The sequence below is a fragment of the Camellia sinensis genome, chromosome 10, assembly GCF_055761805.1.
Source record: "Camellia sinensis isolate YWXY chromosome 10, ASM5576180v1, whole genome shotgun sequence".
NCBI lineage: Eukaryota > Viridiplantae > Streptophyta > Magnoliopsida > Ericales > Theaceae > Camellia > Camellia sinensis.
Genome location: NC_138970.1, coordinates 180,818,304 through 180,833,935, shown reverse-complemented (window position 1 = coordinate 180,833,935; position 15,632 = coordinate 180,818,304). Strand labels below are relative to the sequence as shown.

General features: G+C 37.0%; 1 protein-coding gene across 1 annotated transcript; it reads left to right on the top strand.

Moving 5' to 3' along the window:
- The first annotated feature begins 13,224 nt into the window (after positions 1 to 13,224).
- LOC114321232 (uncharacterized) lies at positions 13,225 to 15,345 on the top strand. The gene is made up of 2 exons (XM_028268416.2): positions 13,225 to 14,004; positions 14,942 to 15,345. The coding sequence occupies exons 1-2, from the start codon at positions 13,366 to 13,368 to the stop codon at positions 15,152 to 15,154; spliced, it is 852 nt and encodes a 283-aa protein (XP_028124217.2). The 5' UTR covers positions 13,225 to 13,365; the 3' UTR covers positions 15,155 to 15,345.
- The last annotated feature ends 287 nt before the right edge of the window (positions 15,346 to 15,632 follow it).

Genomic DNA, 15,632 nt, shown 5'->3' with positions numbered 1-15,632 from the left:
TTAGTCACGGTTCTAAGTCTGAACCAAAGAGTCCAAATCCGGCAAACCGTTTTTGAGAAAACAGATTTTTTTGAAAGAAGTGCCAAACATGGACTGCTTTGCCAGATACAGAGTCACCACCTAAATATTTTATTTTGGGAAATTTAGGAAACCCTGACTTGGTGCCAAAGGCCACGTGTCTGTCATCACCAAAGTTACCTCGGCTCGGGAACTTGGGTACGATTGGGGAAGGTCACTTCGTGAGCACCCCCGCTCGCCCGATCAAAGATCGGCCTCTACTAATCATGATATCTATTTTTGAAAACATTGTGAGTTCTTATTCCGGTTATTAGCCTAGGTTACTATGTGATGCTTGCAGCATATAAATATAGACTGGGTCGTCCGAATTGGAACAAAACATTTCATGCTTGTTTTTGAAAATGGTTTGCTACCCGCAGGTGAAACATTTGATGATTTATCCCAATTCAAATAACCCAACCTTCATCCACAGGCATTCATGCAGTTATATCAGATAAGCACATAGCCTCATGGTAAGCATGCTATTCATGGCAGCTCTCACACGCATGCAAGGATGCTAAAGCATAAAACTTACCGAGTACTCCAAGCCAAAATAGAAACTACATTAGAAATCATGCATGATCCTAAGTATACAGAAATGCCTAATGCAACACATGCAAAATGCAACTATAGTAGTCTTGGCTATTCTAAACATGGCATATGGAATGCCACAGCTAACATGTATTCAACTTTTAAATCGAAAATACAATGCAGTTAGTATGATGCGCCAAGCCCGGTGCATGCAATACAGATGAATGATACAAACATGCTGTCATACGGTATGCTAATTTAAACATGCCCTAATCTAACCATCGTAAGCGGATAAATAAAAGGGAGAAAGACGTGGGGTTGGAAGACATACATCACACTCACCCACACTTATTACAGTTGTGCCCCCACTCGGAGGGTCCGAATAAATATACAGTCCAAATATTACAGTCCCCAAATAAAAGAATATTACAGTCCAAAAATATTACAAAATTCTAATTAATTAAACAATTAACTAAGAAAGCAAATAAAACTGGCGTGCAGGCCAGGGACTGCCTTGCTTCTGATGGATGATGCATGTCCGGATTGTCTTGCGCGGTAATCCACCGGAATGCCCCAATTAGCCTCTGTTTACACCTGTTTCTTGAAATGCGTGCCAAGCCTTGAAAAGTTGCTGATTCTGCGTTTTGCTGCAACAGAGAGCAGGAAAGGGGCATAGCAATGTATTTGCACAGATATATGCATGTCTCGATCCTCGTGCCACCAATCACGCATACCGAGGCATGATGGCCGAGGAGTCGAAATGCACAACTCAATATAGGATGAATGCACATGAAACTACAGCTAAAACCTAACTCCATCATGGATAATCCGGAGTGTCGGCGACTGGGGAATTGAGACACATTCCGTCACTCGGAGTACGAAATGTACCTTGTTTCCCGTGCCCGGACTAACTCCTATTCCGGACACGATGCAATATGCATGATATGCATGAAATGCAACTAAGATACAATCCTAACATACTCAATGCTATGAAAATGAGATGCCTCGAAATGCGTGCACACGGGCACGCAAACCGAGAAAATACACGAATGCAATGAAAATGATATGCCTCGAAGTGCGTGCACACGGGCACGCAAACTGAGAAAATAATATGTCTCGAAATGCGTGCACGCGGGCATGCAAACCGAGAAAATGCACGAATGCAATGAAAATGATGTGTCTCGAAATGCGTGCACGCGGGCACGTAAACCGAGGCGATGATATGTGTCTCGAAATGCGTGTACGCGGGCACGCAAACCGAGGCGATGATATGTGAAAATGACAAATGGACTTATACCAACATAAGTGAGCCTCAGGCGCACTCACATGAGATGCCGATGGCAGAAAATGAAGTGCCTCGAAATGCGTGCACACTGGCACGCAAACCGAGACGATGCTAAAACGATGCGAATGACATGAAAACATGATATGGACTTATACTAACATGAGTGAGCCTCAGCCGCACTCACATAAGATGCCGATGGCAGAAAATGAAGTGCCTTGAAATGCGTGTACACTGGCACGCAAACCGAGGCAATGCATACGCAATGCAAATGACATGGAAAATGACAAATGGACTTATACTAACATGAGTGAGCCTCAGCCGCGCTCACATAAGATGCCGATGGCAGAAAATGAGATGCCTCGAAATGCGTGCACACGGGCACGCAAACCGAGGCGATGCCAAAATGTGATGAAATATGGAAAAAATGATATGCAAGCATACTAATGGAATTTCAGCACTAAAATATGGGGGAAAACAGTCCCGAAATGAAGCGAAATGACATGAAATGCAAGGAAATGTCCCGAAATGCAACATTAGGCACCCGAAATGGCCTATAGCTATGCCAAACATGCACAATATGGACATGCAATGCAAAGACAGAAGCTAGACAGTCCCAAAAGATGCACTTTCACAGTTATAAACATGGCCAAACAGCAAGTATAGGTAGGGGAAAAATAGCATGCAAGAATAGGGGCCAAAAGAGGGGTAATGAAGCAAGTGGTATAAGCAAAACTCAAACTGAAAAATTTCCTTCTACAACACTGAAGATGGACCAAAAATATGAACATTTACAGTATATGGCAGACCTCAAATCAGTATACAAATATGCCAAAAATGTGATGCAAGACAAGGCTCAAAAGGTGCTATAACATGAAGTATATAAAATAATCACCAAACAGAAAAAAAGTGTGAATGAAACATGAAGTATAGGCCAAAATAAGGCCACTTTTAGTTCGGACCAAGGGCCAAAAACAGAAGCAAAGAGGGCTATCAATTTATGCAAAAATGGGGCCAAATAGGGGATATAACTACAAGTGACACATGGAAACACCAAACAATGTTGAGCCCTTCTCCAATGTTGAAGAGGGGCTCAAAATAAGCCTTATATCAGTTTATAACATGCTCAAAAACAGATTTCTCATGGGCCAAAGATAGCATGCAAAATCATGACATACAAGATGATCAATGAAGCAAGTATATTATGGAGGGCTCAAACAGGGTTGAGCCCTTAATGAGAAGTGAAGATGAGCTCAAAAGATGGCCCTTTTCAGTTAGGGCCGGAGCTTGAAACCAAAAAGAAGTGGGGTTTAGAAATAGATCAAGAAAAAGGGTCAAAAGGGTAAAAGTGTTACTTACCCTTGAAGATTCAAACTTTTGTTGCTTTTTGGATGGATTTGCAGCTTCTTTAGCCTTCAAGAATCCTTCCTTGTTGCTGGAAATGAGATGGTGGTGGTAGAGCTTGGTGGTGTAGAAGGAATGATGATTAGGGAGTTAGGGTTTTTTGAAGAGTTGAGAAGGAAGAAGATGGAGTTGGCTATGGAAGCTTGAAGAGTAAATTTTCTAACCCTTGAAGAGAAGGCCACCAGCTGGTTATATGGATCAAAAAGGGGGTGTAAAGGTGGGGGAGAAGGAGAGCAAAACTCCCCCACAAAATATCCCCCGGATACAGGAAATATCTGGGGGATATTGCCCCACAGCTGTAAAGTACACAGTGCAAGGAAGCAGGCCGGCCTCTTACTTTTGCTGGAGGTGGCCGGCCGGCCACACCCCCTAGCCGGCCGGCTAGGGGTCAAAAGGGTCAAGGTGATTTTCTGGCCGGCCAGCTATTGGAGAGGTACCCCTATATGTGTACAACACAACCATGTAGTTGAAATTCCAAGAAAGTGGGCCCAAGGGGTTCAACAATGGCTCGGAAAGAGGGGGTCAAAAGGGTCAAGTTGACTTACTGGCCGGCCATGAACTTTTAGGGGCCTCTCATGTGTGTACATCACAGATATGTGGTTCAAAGTTCAAGAAAAAAGGTCCAAGGGGTTCAACATTAGCCCGGAAGAAAAGGGTCAAAAGGGTCAGGTGACCTTAATGGCCGGCCACCAACTTTTAGGGGCCTCTCAGATGTGTAGATCACAAATATGTGGTTGAAAGTTGGCAACACTAGCTCCAAGGTATTCAACATTAGCCCGGAAGTGCGAAAAACGGGCGCCGGGAGGCTCCGAAAGAGAGATAACTGGTTGTTGCAACAATTGCTGGCCTCCCACCCTTCAGTGACCTTCCTAGTAATAAAACAGAGGTACCTGCCAAAAATGAACGAAAACCGTTGCAAAACGAATGTTCCGAGGCCAAAACACGCAGTTCGGGGTCCCGAAAATGGGCTGTTAAGCACCGAAAATGGTATTCGACCTCGAAGTAGGTTTCTCAGCCCCCAGTGTCCCTCAAAAGGGATGAAATAAGATGTATGCCAAAAATCAGAGCAATAGGAGATGGTTAAGCGGTCCCGAACCGAGGCACACGGCCTGACGGCTCCGAAAACCGGGAACCGGATTCCGAAATGGGCAAAATGGCCTACGGCCACCAAATGTAGCCTATGGACATTGAGAGATGGTCTACGGGACCTCTCCCTTCCCTCGGGAAAAGAAACAGAGAAAACCGAGTCTGGCTCGCAAACCGAGACAAGGCACAGAAAAGGGTTCGGAAGTCCGGAGGCAGGGCTCACGGCCGCGACTTTGAAACTTCTGAACAAGCACATTATGCAACATCACCAAGCGCTCAATCGGTGACGTCTGAGTCTTAAGGTCGGTCAAAAATGGGGTGTCTACATACATGAACAATTACGATGAGTGAAAGTCAATGTGGAAGTTGAAAGATTGGCATATATCGGTATGACTTTAGAATGACTTCGTTCTATCAATAGTGAATAATAAATTTTCTATTATCTATAAGCAAACTACGTCGTTTCTTAATGAATAAATAGAATTATGTTCATCTTTAAGCCAAGTATCTGTATGAAACTGAGATTATTCTATGGTGTTACTTATGGACCCGAGGTCATCAAGAACCTGTGACACGCATGCAATGTTTAATATTATTATGTGGCCTCAGTTAATAATTGTTATGATAATTATTATTCAGTTGTTCGCGAGACACTTGTATTAATTTGTAATCAGGCCATGGGCAACTTATGTGCATTATTGCTTACTGATACTTCAAGAAGACTGAAATCATTCCCATTACAAGTTTCATGGGCTTTATGCCATTACAAGTTTCATGGGCTTTATGCCATTACAAGTTAGAAGGGCTTTATGCCATTACAAGGGCTTTATGCCATCACAAGTTACAAGGGCTTTATGCCATCACATGGGCTTAATGCCAATCTATGTTTAAGGGCTTCATGCCAACTTTTCAAGGGCTATATGCCATCTTTCAAGGGCTTGTTATGCCATATGTTTCAAGGGGCTATTGTGCCAGATGTTCCAAGGGCTTTTTATGCCATATGTTTCAGGGCTTTAATGGCAATGTGTTTCAAGGGCTTTACGCCGTTCTGTTAAGGGCTTAAAGCCACTGTGTTTAAGATTAGGCCAAAGGCCGTTCTGTAAAAGATACTTAAAGTATAAATGATTTTGATGAAATCCATATTTGGAGTTACGAAGTGTTTCATATGATAAGTAGTTTCTGAAAAAGATACTTTGCTATACATATAGAAACAAATAAACCATATGTTCTCTTTATTGATAAACACACTGATATGGATTATAATTCACGTTGAACATTGAATTGTTATGTATTATTATTCACTGAGCTTGACTCACTCTGTTTTATGTTTGTTTCTGTAGGCACTCAACCTGGAGATCAACCTTCACCTGTGGCTTTTGTTACCCAGTTGTCAAACCCTGAATATCTAAGCTCTTAGCTGTTGATCGTTCAAGTTATGGAGTTTTGCTAAGTTTTAATTTGTACCCTAAATGTCTGTTAAGATCGGCGTATATGTATATGTACATAGCTATCTTCAGGAGCACGTCACTGTAGATCTATCTGCATTATGTTCTGTTTGTGATCCTGGCATGGTAGTGGCAGCTCAATGGATATATTGTTATAATTATTATTATTTTTGTTTGCTATCATATACTATTAAATGCTTCCATTCAGGCCCCGTAGATTATATTCATCAGGTTTTATGTCCGTTTTCTGAGGTGGTCATGCCCAAACTTTTAGGGGCGAGTTCTGGGATGTGATAAGAGCCTTTGGCATTATCCTAGGCTTTTTATTATCTTACGGAGCAATCATGAATGTTTCCCTCTCAATCACCCAGTGATGACGTGGAAAATTTTCACATTTGCTACCACGCAACTAAGAATGTAGAGTATTCTTCTCTAATGGAGTAATCCATTAGTAGGCACATCGCTCCCACTATCCCTAGGATATTGGAAATTTCTTTCCATTCTCAACTAGGCTACATAAAGCGCTATGCTTAGAATTCTCTATCTTATAGAGTTCCAAAACTCTATTCACGTCACCTTTACTAAGAAAATTTTATGTGACTTAGTTACACTACCACAAAGCTGCTTACCTATATGCACATGACCCAGAGGGTTTGCATGACCTCATACAATAATGCGCCACACGACCCTTTGTGTTTACAAGACAGCATACAATAATGCGCTATAGAACCCTAGGCATTAACTTCGCAATCTTATGAGAAGTAGAATAAAGATAAGCTGCTTAACGGTTACAGATCGCCCATAGATGGCTCTCTGCTAACCCATTACTCAAAATGGAGTGTAAAATTTGATATGGAGGGCACTTAGTTAGGGATATAGGCAACAAACTAGTGCAATTCCCAATTGGGAAACATTTTTGCGCCATTATCCACCTAACATTAACAATACTTAATTCCTTATCTCTACTACACCATTGTGTTATTGAGTATTAGGAAAAATCAATTTTCTAAGCATCCATCTCTCTTCACAGAGCTTTCTAAAAAAATAACTCAAATAGATACTCGCCACCTTAGTCAAAACTAAAAGCACAAAAGCTCTTATCTAATTGATCTCGACCTCATATGTGCAATGTCAAAAATCATCTCAAAAACTTTTGACTTATGGGAGATCAAATAGTCTTGACTCAGATGCGTATTGTAATCTATAAATGTGTCGAGATTGAGGCATAGCTATCATACCCTCACACATATCTAGTCATAAATATCATAGTGGACTTAAATGCGCCAATACAAATGACCTTCTACGGCTTTCCTACTTACTTGTGCCCAACCATTGCGAACAAAGTTATACATTCACATGAGAGCAGGATGTCATAAGCGAGTGGGCCCGAGAAGGCCTACTCAAACCATCGTGTCATCATCTCATTAATGTGATTAAGTATAATGAGCCACCGGTTCATGACCAATGTCATAAACTAATTCCAATCATCTTAATGTGTGAGTTCTCGAAGACAAGTTTAAAGGTTTAGGCCCAACTAGGTAATGACTCATGACTAATTCATGTTCACTAGATCATAAAAGGATGTCATGGAGATACCAAGTGCGCCTAAGTCGCAAATTTAACTAGTAAGTGCTAATCCCCTGCACTTTCAAGTTAATTTTATTCTCCATACACTTTACTGCATCTAATTGAAAGATGACGATACTCCTCTTGCCATCTCTATTTCTCGCTTCATAGTTACTTGCAATTAATTCTACTATCCACAAGAAGGAGAGAATAAGCTATCAATTTATGATAGCTCCTGAAGTAACTTAAGCACGAATTAGGCTAAAGAGTCTAATTCAATACCATGCTCTCACAAGCGATACATCAAATTCTTAGAGTCATAACAACCTGGTCGGCCTTGACCTTTTCATTACTATGCTGCAACGTTTGCGCTTAGTGGTAAACGTTATTAAAAAACGTTAGCCTAGCTAAGGAATCATACAAAGGAGCCCCTCCTCATGTCTCATACACAAGTGTGGAAACAGTAAGTGTCCAGATTTAGACAAGTTGGCAATGCTAATAGATTTTGCAGCCACTAAGCGCTAATCTTTTCACTTAGTGTTAATAGATTTTGCAGCTTCGAAGCGCTAATCTTTTCACATAGTGTTAATAGATTTTGCAGCTTCTAAGCGCTAATCTTTTAACTTCACGTGATATTTCAACGCACACTATTATAGTGTATGAAATTTTGCTCCATCCACTCCCAATAATTGGGTAGAGAGCAAAACACTGCTCATACTGGCTACTCGTCTTACACTTAATGACTAATTTATTTAAGCTCGCATTTCTTGGATGACGTGACTCTTGAATGTTACTTCATCCAATGATGTAACATTATTTACAAGTCAAATTACAAAGTCAATCCGCGCAGCTCAATAGTTATGATCATATACAGGTCTATTGAGGGCTTACTAATTTCATAACTCCAAAACTCGCCAACCAAAACTACGTAGCGTGCCGCTAATCATAGCGCACACATTAGTTTTTATTATGCCAAACAAGGCAACAAAACCACGGCGACTTTGAGTCATGTTTTCTTACTTTGGCTCAATTAAGACCTGACCTAAAGTCTCCAAGACTTTTGCTCATCTAAAGAATGGGATTACATTGTTCACATTTGAACATCTTTACTAAGTCTAGGTCAACCAATTCACTTCCATAAGCTAAGTCAATTTAGAGAGAAATTCGTATTGGGATTAATTTGATTAGCATAATATAATTTTGCCACAAAAATCTAAATTAAATAGTGACAATATTACACAAGTCGCAAGATCGAAAATTCGCTATGCTCGTAATCATTTCTTGCGTCACAGGTGACAATTATCCAAAATTTAATTTAATTTATGCGCAAAATATTGGTTTTCGGGAGTTAATCTACAAAGATTTCTCTTAACCTAATAACCTCCCACTGACTATGGCATATCTAAAAGCATGATAAAAAAATTCTAATTCCATACAATAGCATCATAATGTAGATTCACAATCAATACATGCTATGTTACATTTAATAACGGAATTACAATAAAAAATAATTAATCATGCTATTCTAATCACAACATATTACAAACCCTAAAAAAAAATAATATGCTGTATTTAATATTCAAATTATGCCATAACAGAAACTGTATCACTTTTGAAATTTCCTGAAATTTTCTGGAATTCTAAATAACTAATAAACACACATTAAATTAGAAATAAAAAATTCTAGAATCTGATAAACTAAAAAAATTATTCCAGTAAATAGTAAAACATTTCAGAAATCTACAATAAAAAATTCAACCCCAGAAAATAATTTATGCAATACCAGAAGCATTTTAAAGCATAAATAATGAATTATAATCACAGGAAAAATACTTTTTATTTTCATAAAATTTTCAAAATTTTACAAAAGATAGAAAATATAATTCTGAGTCTAACGGTACTAACCACGCTTAAAACAAAGCTATAACGAATTAATTATGACCATTTAACGTAATTCTGAATTTAAAAACAAATCAAACAAACCCTTACATCAGCAGCCAAGCCGGCGGAGGAAAAAACGGCGAGGCTCAGCGTGGGCGGCTCAGAACGCGGCTCGGCTCACGGCTCAGCGCACGGCGCGGAGGGTGCGCGAGTGGAAAGCGCGGAATAGCGCGGGCGTGGAGGCGCGTGAGAGCGCACGGAGGCGCGTGAGAACGCGTGGAGGCGCGTGGAAGCCTCCCAGGGCGTCAGGTGGCACGTGAGGCCCACGCTTCGCCTTCCAGGGTATTTTCTGGTTCGATTTTTGTACTGCCGGACTCCATTTTTCACAATAAAAACATTTATGATATTAAAAATAACATTTAATGAACATAAAAATGAAGTGTATCACATTCTCAATCAATGAGAGTTGAAGTGCAAAAAACCACGCACTTCATCTTCCTCCTCCATTAATTTTCATGCATAAAATGTGTATATATTTGTATAAAAAAAATACACATATTTTAATGCATAAAAAATAAGCATAAAAAAACCCATATAGGCTCTGATATCAATGTAAATCATAAAGCATTATAAATTAACGCATCGGATAAAAATAATTCGGATCATACCTTAATGACACAACCTCGTGGGTAAATCACGTACTTCCAAAATCTGATCAGTCAACGAACCCAGCAGTGGAGTGATACTACAAAATGAGTATCACCTACGCAAGTCACAGTGCAAAATGGCTTGATCGTTGTTTTCTGGGAGAGAGTCAGAAAGAGAGTCTAGGAAAAAAGGTTATGGGTAAAAACCACATAACGTATATCTGATATACGTATCTCTATAGATTAACCATATAATCTGATATATAACCAATATCTATCTATCCATCTATTTATATCTATTGATATGATAGATATAGATATCCTGAATGGTTATCCAAATAAGTTTTGAATTCAAATTCAAACTTACATGATAAGGTTCAGGTTCAAAAGTTTCTAAGGGTCATGCCACATGAACGTCTAATTTCTAACAAAAATGACCTATTAGCTTCCATTCTTTTATATATTGGTTATAGATTTGTCTTTATTTATTTCAAATCAATTGTATGATGGCATGAGGAGAATTTTTTACCTTCGAACCTTGTAATCCAATTCCATAGTTTTATGCAATTCTAAAGATAAAAATAAAAAAACCTAATTTTTTTGTGATTGCTAACATTTTGTTAAGAGTAAACACTAGCCTCCTTTGAGATTTGAAAAAAATACAATAAATTTTATAATTTTAATATAATTACACTGACTCTTTTTTTGTAATAAGGATAAACAAATTAAAACTAATACAGATGATATGAAAATAAAAAGATATACAATGTAAAATTTATTTCTTAATGTAAAAGAAATGATAGCATTATTTTTTCATTTATACCACTAACAAATTTTCAACGAAAAGGGTTTAAGTATTATAAACTTGTAAGGCTTACAATATTTTTTCTAAATTTTAATGAAGATTAATATAATTTATCTTCTTTTTTTAAATATACAATTTAGGATAATTTATTAGAAAATTCTCATATTCTAACTAGTCTATAAGATATTTTTGTATTCTAGTAAATCTTATTATTTTACATATTTGATCCACTAAATCCTAATTCCCACATTAAAGATATTTTATGGACAATTTTATCCTTACAATTGTTTGTGAAACATTTAGTCACTTGATGATGTAAGCATTCATAGAAAATAAATTTTACAATGTGAATATTCATATTATGAAACATTCATATTGTTAATATAAATATTAATGCGAGTTTCACCCTATTATTATTAAAGATATTTTACATAAAATTTATTGAAATATTAAAAAATAATTTAAATTAAGTGAAATATAAATAGATTAAGAGAGATTTATGAATGTTTTAAGCTAATTATTTTTCACAAAAAGTCTTTGATATGGAGAAATTTTTTGGTGCGGATAGAGTAGGTGCCACGTGGTACCTTTTTCTTCTCTCATTAGTTGAGAGAGTGTGAGCTATATTTATGTGTTAGGTAATAAAAAGACAATATAAGAGACTATAATATTTATGATTGATCGAAAGTATCATGTAACATACCACATGGTATCTTATCTGCACACAAGAATTTTTCTTTCATATGGTATGTTTTTATGCTTATTTTGATTTTAAGGCGATAAGTTCTAAGGTACTCCACCAAGCCGTTACAAATTGATACGTGGCAGAGCAAAAGCAACTCCAGGTGGACAAAAATGTACACGCGTCAGTAAGATGAAGCGTATACGTGGAAGCACCGTAGACAACGCAAGACTTTCTCCAAACATATTTATCGGCTTTAGTTTCGGTTTGCTTCCAAAACCACTATCATTTCGCTTTCCCTTCAACAACATAGTAAAATAGATAACCCTTCATCTTCTTCTTCTCCTTCTTGTTCATTTTTCTGTTTTTTGTGTTTGTGTTTGTGTTTGCGTTCTTGTTGTTGTTTTTGTTTTTGTTTATGGGTTCTATGATTTGCTAGGTATGTGTTTATGCTCTGCCTAGATTTCAATTTCATGTTGGTTTTATGTTTTACATTTACATTTATGTATGTGATTGTGATGATCTTTGTTTATCTTGTTTTTTGCTATCTTTTGTTTTTGAACACAAGTTGTCTCTGTATTCTTAAATTTTTAGGATTCACTCATAGAGTGTTATTGGTTGAATTATGTCTCCAGATTCACGTGCATTATAATTGTTGCATGATTGATTGAAACATAGGAACTTAAAGATTTTTTTTTACAAATTGGTTTTTAGATTTTACTCATTTGTATCATCCTTAATTTAGCTCTTGAACTGAAATCTCTATGGATCTGATTAACGTTTCTATGTAACAATCACAATGATTTATGTGGATGTTTGGGAAGTGAGTTTTTATGTATGTTTTTTTAGTTGTAAGATATTATTGGATAAAAAAATTTTGGTGTTTGGGAAGATAGTTAGGTTTTTTTTGTAGTTGGATGTAATATTTGTGAGAGAAAAAATAAATTGATTATGGGATTAGATGTGATATTTTGTTTAAATTTTTTTTTTTTTAATTTTGTAAAAATTTTGTCTTTTAGTGGAAAAAATCCAAAACCAAATCTTGCCCAACGCCGCCATATCTTGCTATTTTAGCTTTTATCATGATATTTAAGTTCTTCACTTAATGTAGCTTAGTGGATAATCTTGGACGATTCCTTCATCTTTCTTGAGTCATTCTAAATCACAATTAGTCAGTCTTGTTAACGGCGTTTTTTTTCTGATAAACATATATAAAAAATTATACCTACATATAATGATGCGTCTTAATGGTGACCATTCATTTTAAATCAAAGCCACACAAAGATAACATTTATTTACTGAAATGGTGGCATTATCACGTCATTGTTGTGATTTTTTTGGGTATATATTATGTATAAATAGTATTTTTCAAAAATTATTAGCGTTTAATTGAAAAATGAACAATTAATTAATGCATAAGTGACAGAAAACCCAGGCCCATTGTTTTCAAATACACCATTTTTTAAAGGTACAAATTGGGGCCTGTTTGATTTGGTCATTATATTTGAATCTTGAATTTTTTGAAACAGAAAAGTGAATATATATATATATTTGAGCTTTTTTTTGGGGGGGGGGGGGGGTCATTTTTCTTTATTCCGTTTGTTTCTTTTCACGAATCTCTGCACAAATTTGATGTCCACACAGAGTCCTAAGGGGTGATCATTGGGAATAATTTTGGATTTTGAGAGTGAACTTGCAATGTAAATTATAACTTTGATGGGGAAGCCAAATGTTAGCATGTAGCACTCACTAGTTATTGTAGTTAGCAATGATTTTATGGAGATCATTCAGTGGTGTATTTTTATTTTTATTTTCTTCTCATTTTTCTTTTCTTTCAGGTTTCAACAGTCCACCCAAGAAATTCATCTCCAAACAAAAAAAAAAAAATCTTCATTTGAATCCTTGAAAGGGTCCATTGTACACACCAGCTAACCCAATTGACCAAACAATACAACAAGGCTTGAAACAAGAAAACTATAATGTCAGATGTAACTCTAGCAGTGGCTCCTCGTCCCGAGCCCAATGTAACCACCACCACCACCACCACCACCACCTCAGACGCAAAACTCGAGCAGAAGCCCCAACAACGCCACCACCAACCGCCACAGGCGGCGATGGGGGGTGTGATGGGTTCCCTACGAGTTATCGAACTCCAACTAGTAGCCTTCATAATGGTTTTCTCAGCTAGCGGTCTTGTCCCACTCCTAGACCTAATCTTCCCAGCCTTTGTCTCCGCTTACCTTATTGCCCTATCCCGATTAGCCTTTCCAGCGCACGGTACCACCACCATAGGATCACAGGAAATCTTCCAAGGAAGTTGGCTTTTCCGGCTATACGTGGTGGTTGGAACCACCGTGGGGCTATTCTTGCCACTAGCTTATGTTTTGGGTGGTTTTGCTAGAGGCGATGAACATGCGGTCCGGTCTGCTACGCCTCACTTGTTCTTGCTTGCGTTTCAAATACTAACGGAGAATGTAATTAGTGGGTTGTCACTTTTTTCGTCACCGGTGAGGGCGTTGGTGCCGCTGCTCTATACTGTGAGGAGGATCTTTGTCATCAGTGATTGGATTCAAGATGTGTGGATCAACAAGGCTTTGCCAGCAAATGCCCAATTCAAGGTGAATCTTATTTAGCAGTATTTTTACATGCAAAAAGAAGACGAAAAAAAATGCATAAGAATTTGGATTAATTATACTTTTATCTCTAATTTTTCATTTATATCAATTGCATTCTTAAATTTCACATATTAATCCAATGTAATCCAGTTAGTCCCATTCCCTGACCATCGTTTAAAGAAAAGATAACATCAACCTAATATTAGACATTTATGCAAAATACTATAAATCAAATAAGGAAACAAGTTATGTAGCAGCAAATTCAAGTAGAAATTTAATTTTTATTTTTATTTTTTTATTTGCATTTTAGGGATTGACATGTGATTCATCTCGTTGGAAAATGAGATAAATTGATGTCCTTCAAATACCTGATGTGATTTTAACATAAATATTTTTCGTTAGTTATTTAGATAGTAATTAGGGGTGTAGAATTTCAAGAATTCAGTTGATACGAATTAAGATTAGGTATTAATATATAATAGTTGGTATACTTTACTAGTATAGTTTATCTTAAGCCCCATTAATACTTCTTTGTATTCTAAGAAAAAATAAAAATATTTCTAGTAAATTACCGAATTTTTTGCCAACTATACACATAGATGTGGGGTTAACATCCAATGCAGTTGGTAAAAGAATTCAGTAGATTAGTAGGGATTAGTCACACTTGGTATTCTAATTGTCCTTTTCAATTCTAGCTATGTTTGCCTAATGGAAAATTTCTATTCATACAGATAAGTTACTCAAAAAAATCCCAATAATAATGTTGGCTGTGCAATTTGTAAAACAAAAATCATATTTGTGGTGTTTGCTGTTTTAAAGCGAAACGTCTATATTGTCTCATCATTCTGTATAGAAATTTTACATAAATTTTTTTTTATCTATCTATCATTATTCTTGCCCCATATTATTGGTTATTAAATTTTTCGTGGTGGTGGTGCAGGATATTGCATGGTTTTGGTTTGGGAGGGGTCTAGCAGCGACCAATCTGGTTTACTTCTCAACCAATGTTTTCTGTTTCTTGATTCCTCAATTCCTTCCAAAGGCCTTTGAAAGGTATTTCAGAGAGAGGGATGAGATTCAAGCCAAAACCTTCGAGGACAAGCGTTCCACCGCTGCAAACAAGTCCCAACCAACCGACAAGAAAGATGATTGAATGAATCGGTTTTGTTAGTGTTTGACAACGGTAGTTTGTTCGTGGTAGTTTTTGTTGTTTAAACTAAACTTGTTTACGAACAGTTTCATTTTGCTTGTGACATTCTTCATCTTGGTTTTTTACTTTTTTCAAGTTTGATATTTTGTATTATGTAACAAGATTATCAATCATTTAAGTGACCATTTCCGAACAAATCCTAACCAAACAGACAAGAGAGAGGGAGAGAAAGTGTGCGACAGGTGATATGGACGGAGTTACAAATATCTTATAATACTCTTATTATTCACTTAATACAAGTTTTAACATATACTTTTAACATTTTATTTGGAGCACTTACTTGCTTATTAAATTAATAAAAATTTTAATATATAAAATTGAGTATCTTTATTGTATACGTACATTTTAAATGTCTTCATTGAAGTTGTTTTAAATTGGATTGCTTGGTCCCTAAGATTAAGTACCACTAAATTTTAACTTG

Bases quoted from the DNA above. Each gene is read 5' to 3' on its own strand.
- LOC114321232 (XM_028268416.2), top strand. From the start codon at position 13,366: ATGTCAGATGTAACTCTAGCAGTGGCTCCTCGTCCCGAGCCCAATGTA. The intron at 14,005-14,941 runs GTGAATCTTATT...GTGGTGGTGCAG, and splicing joins CAGCAAATGCCCAATTCAAG to GATATTGCATGGTTTTGGTT.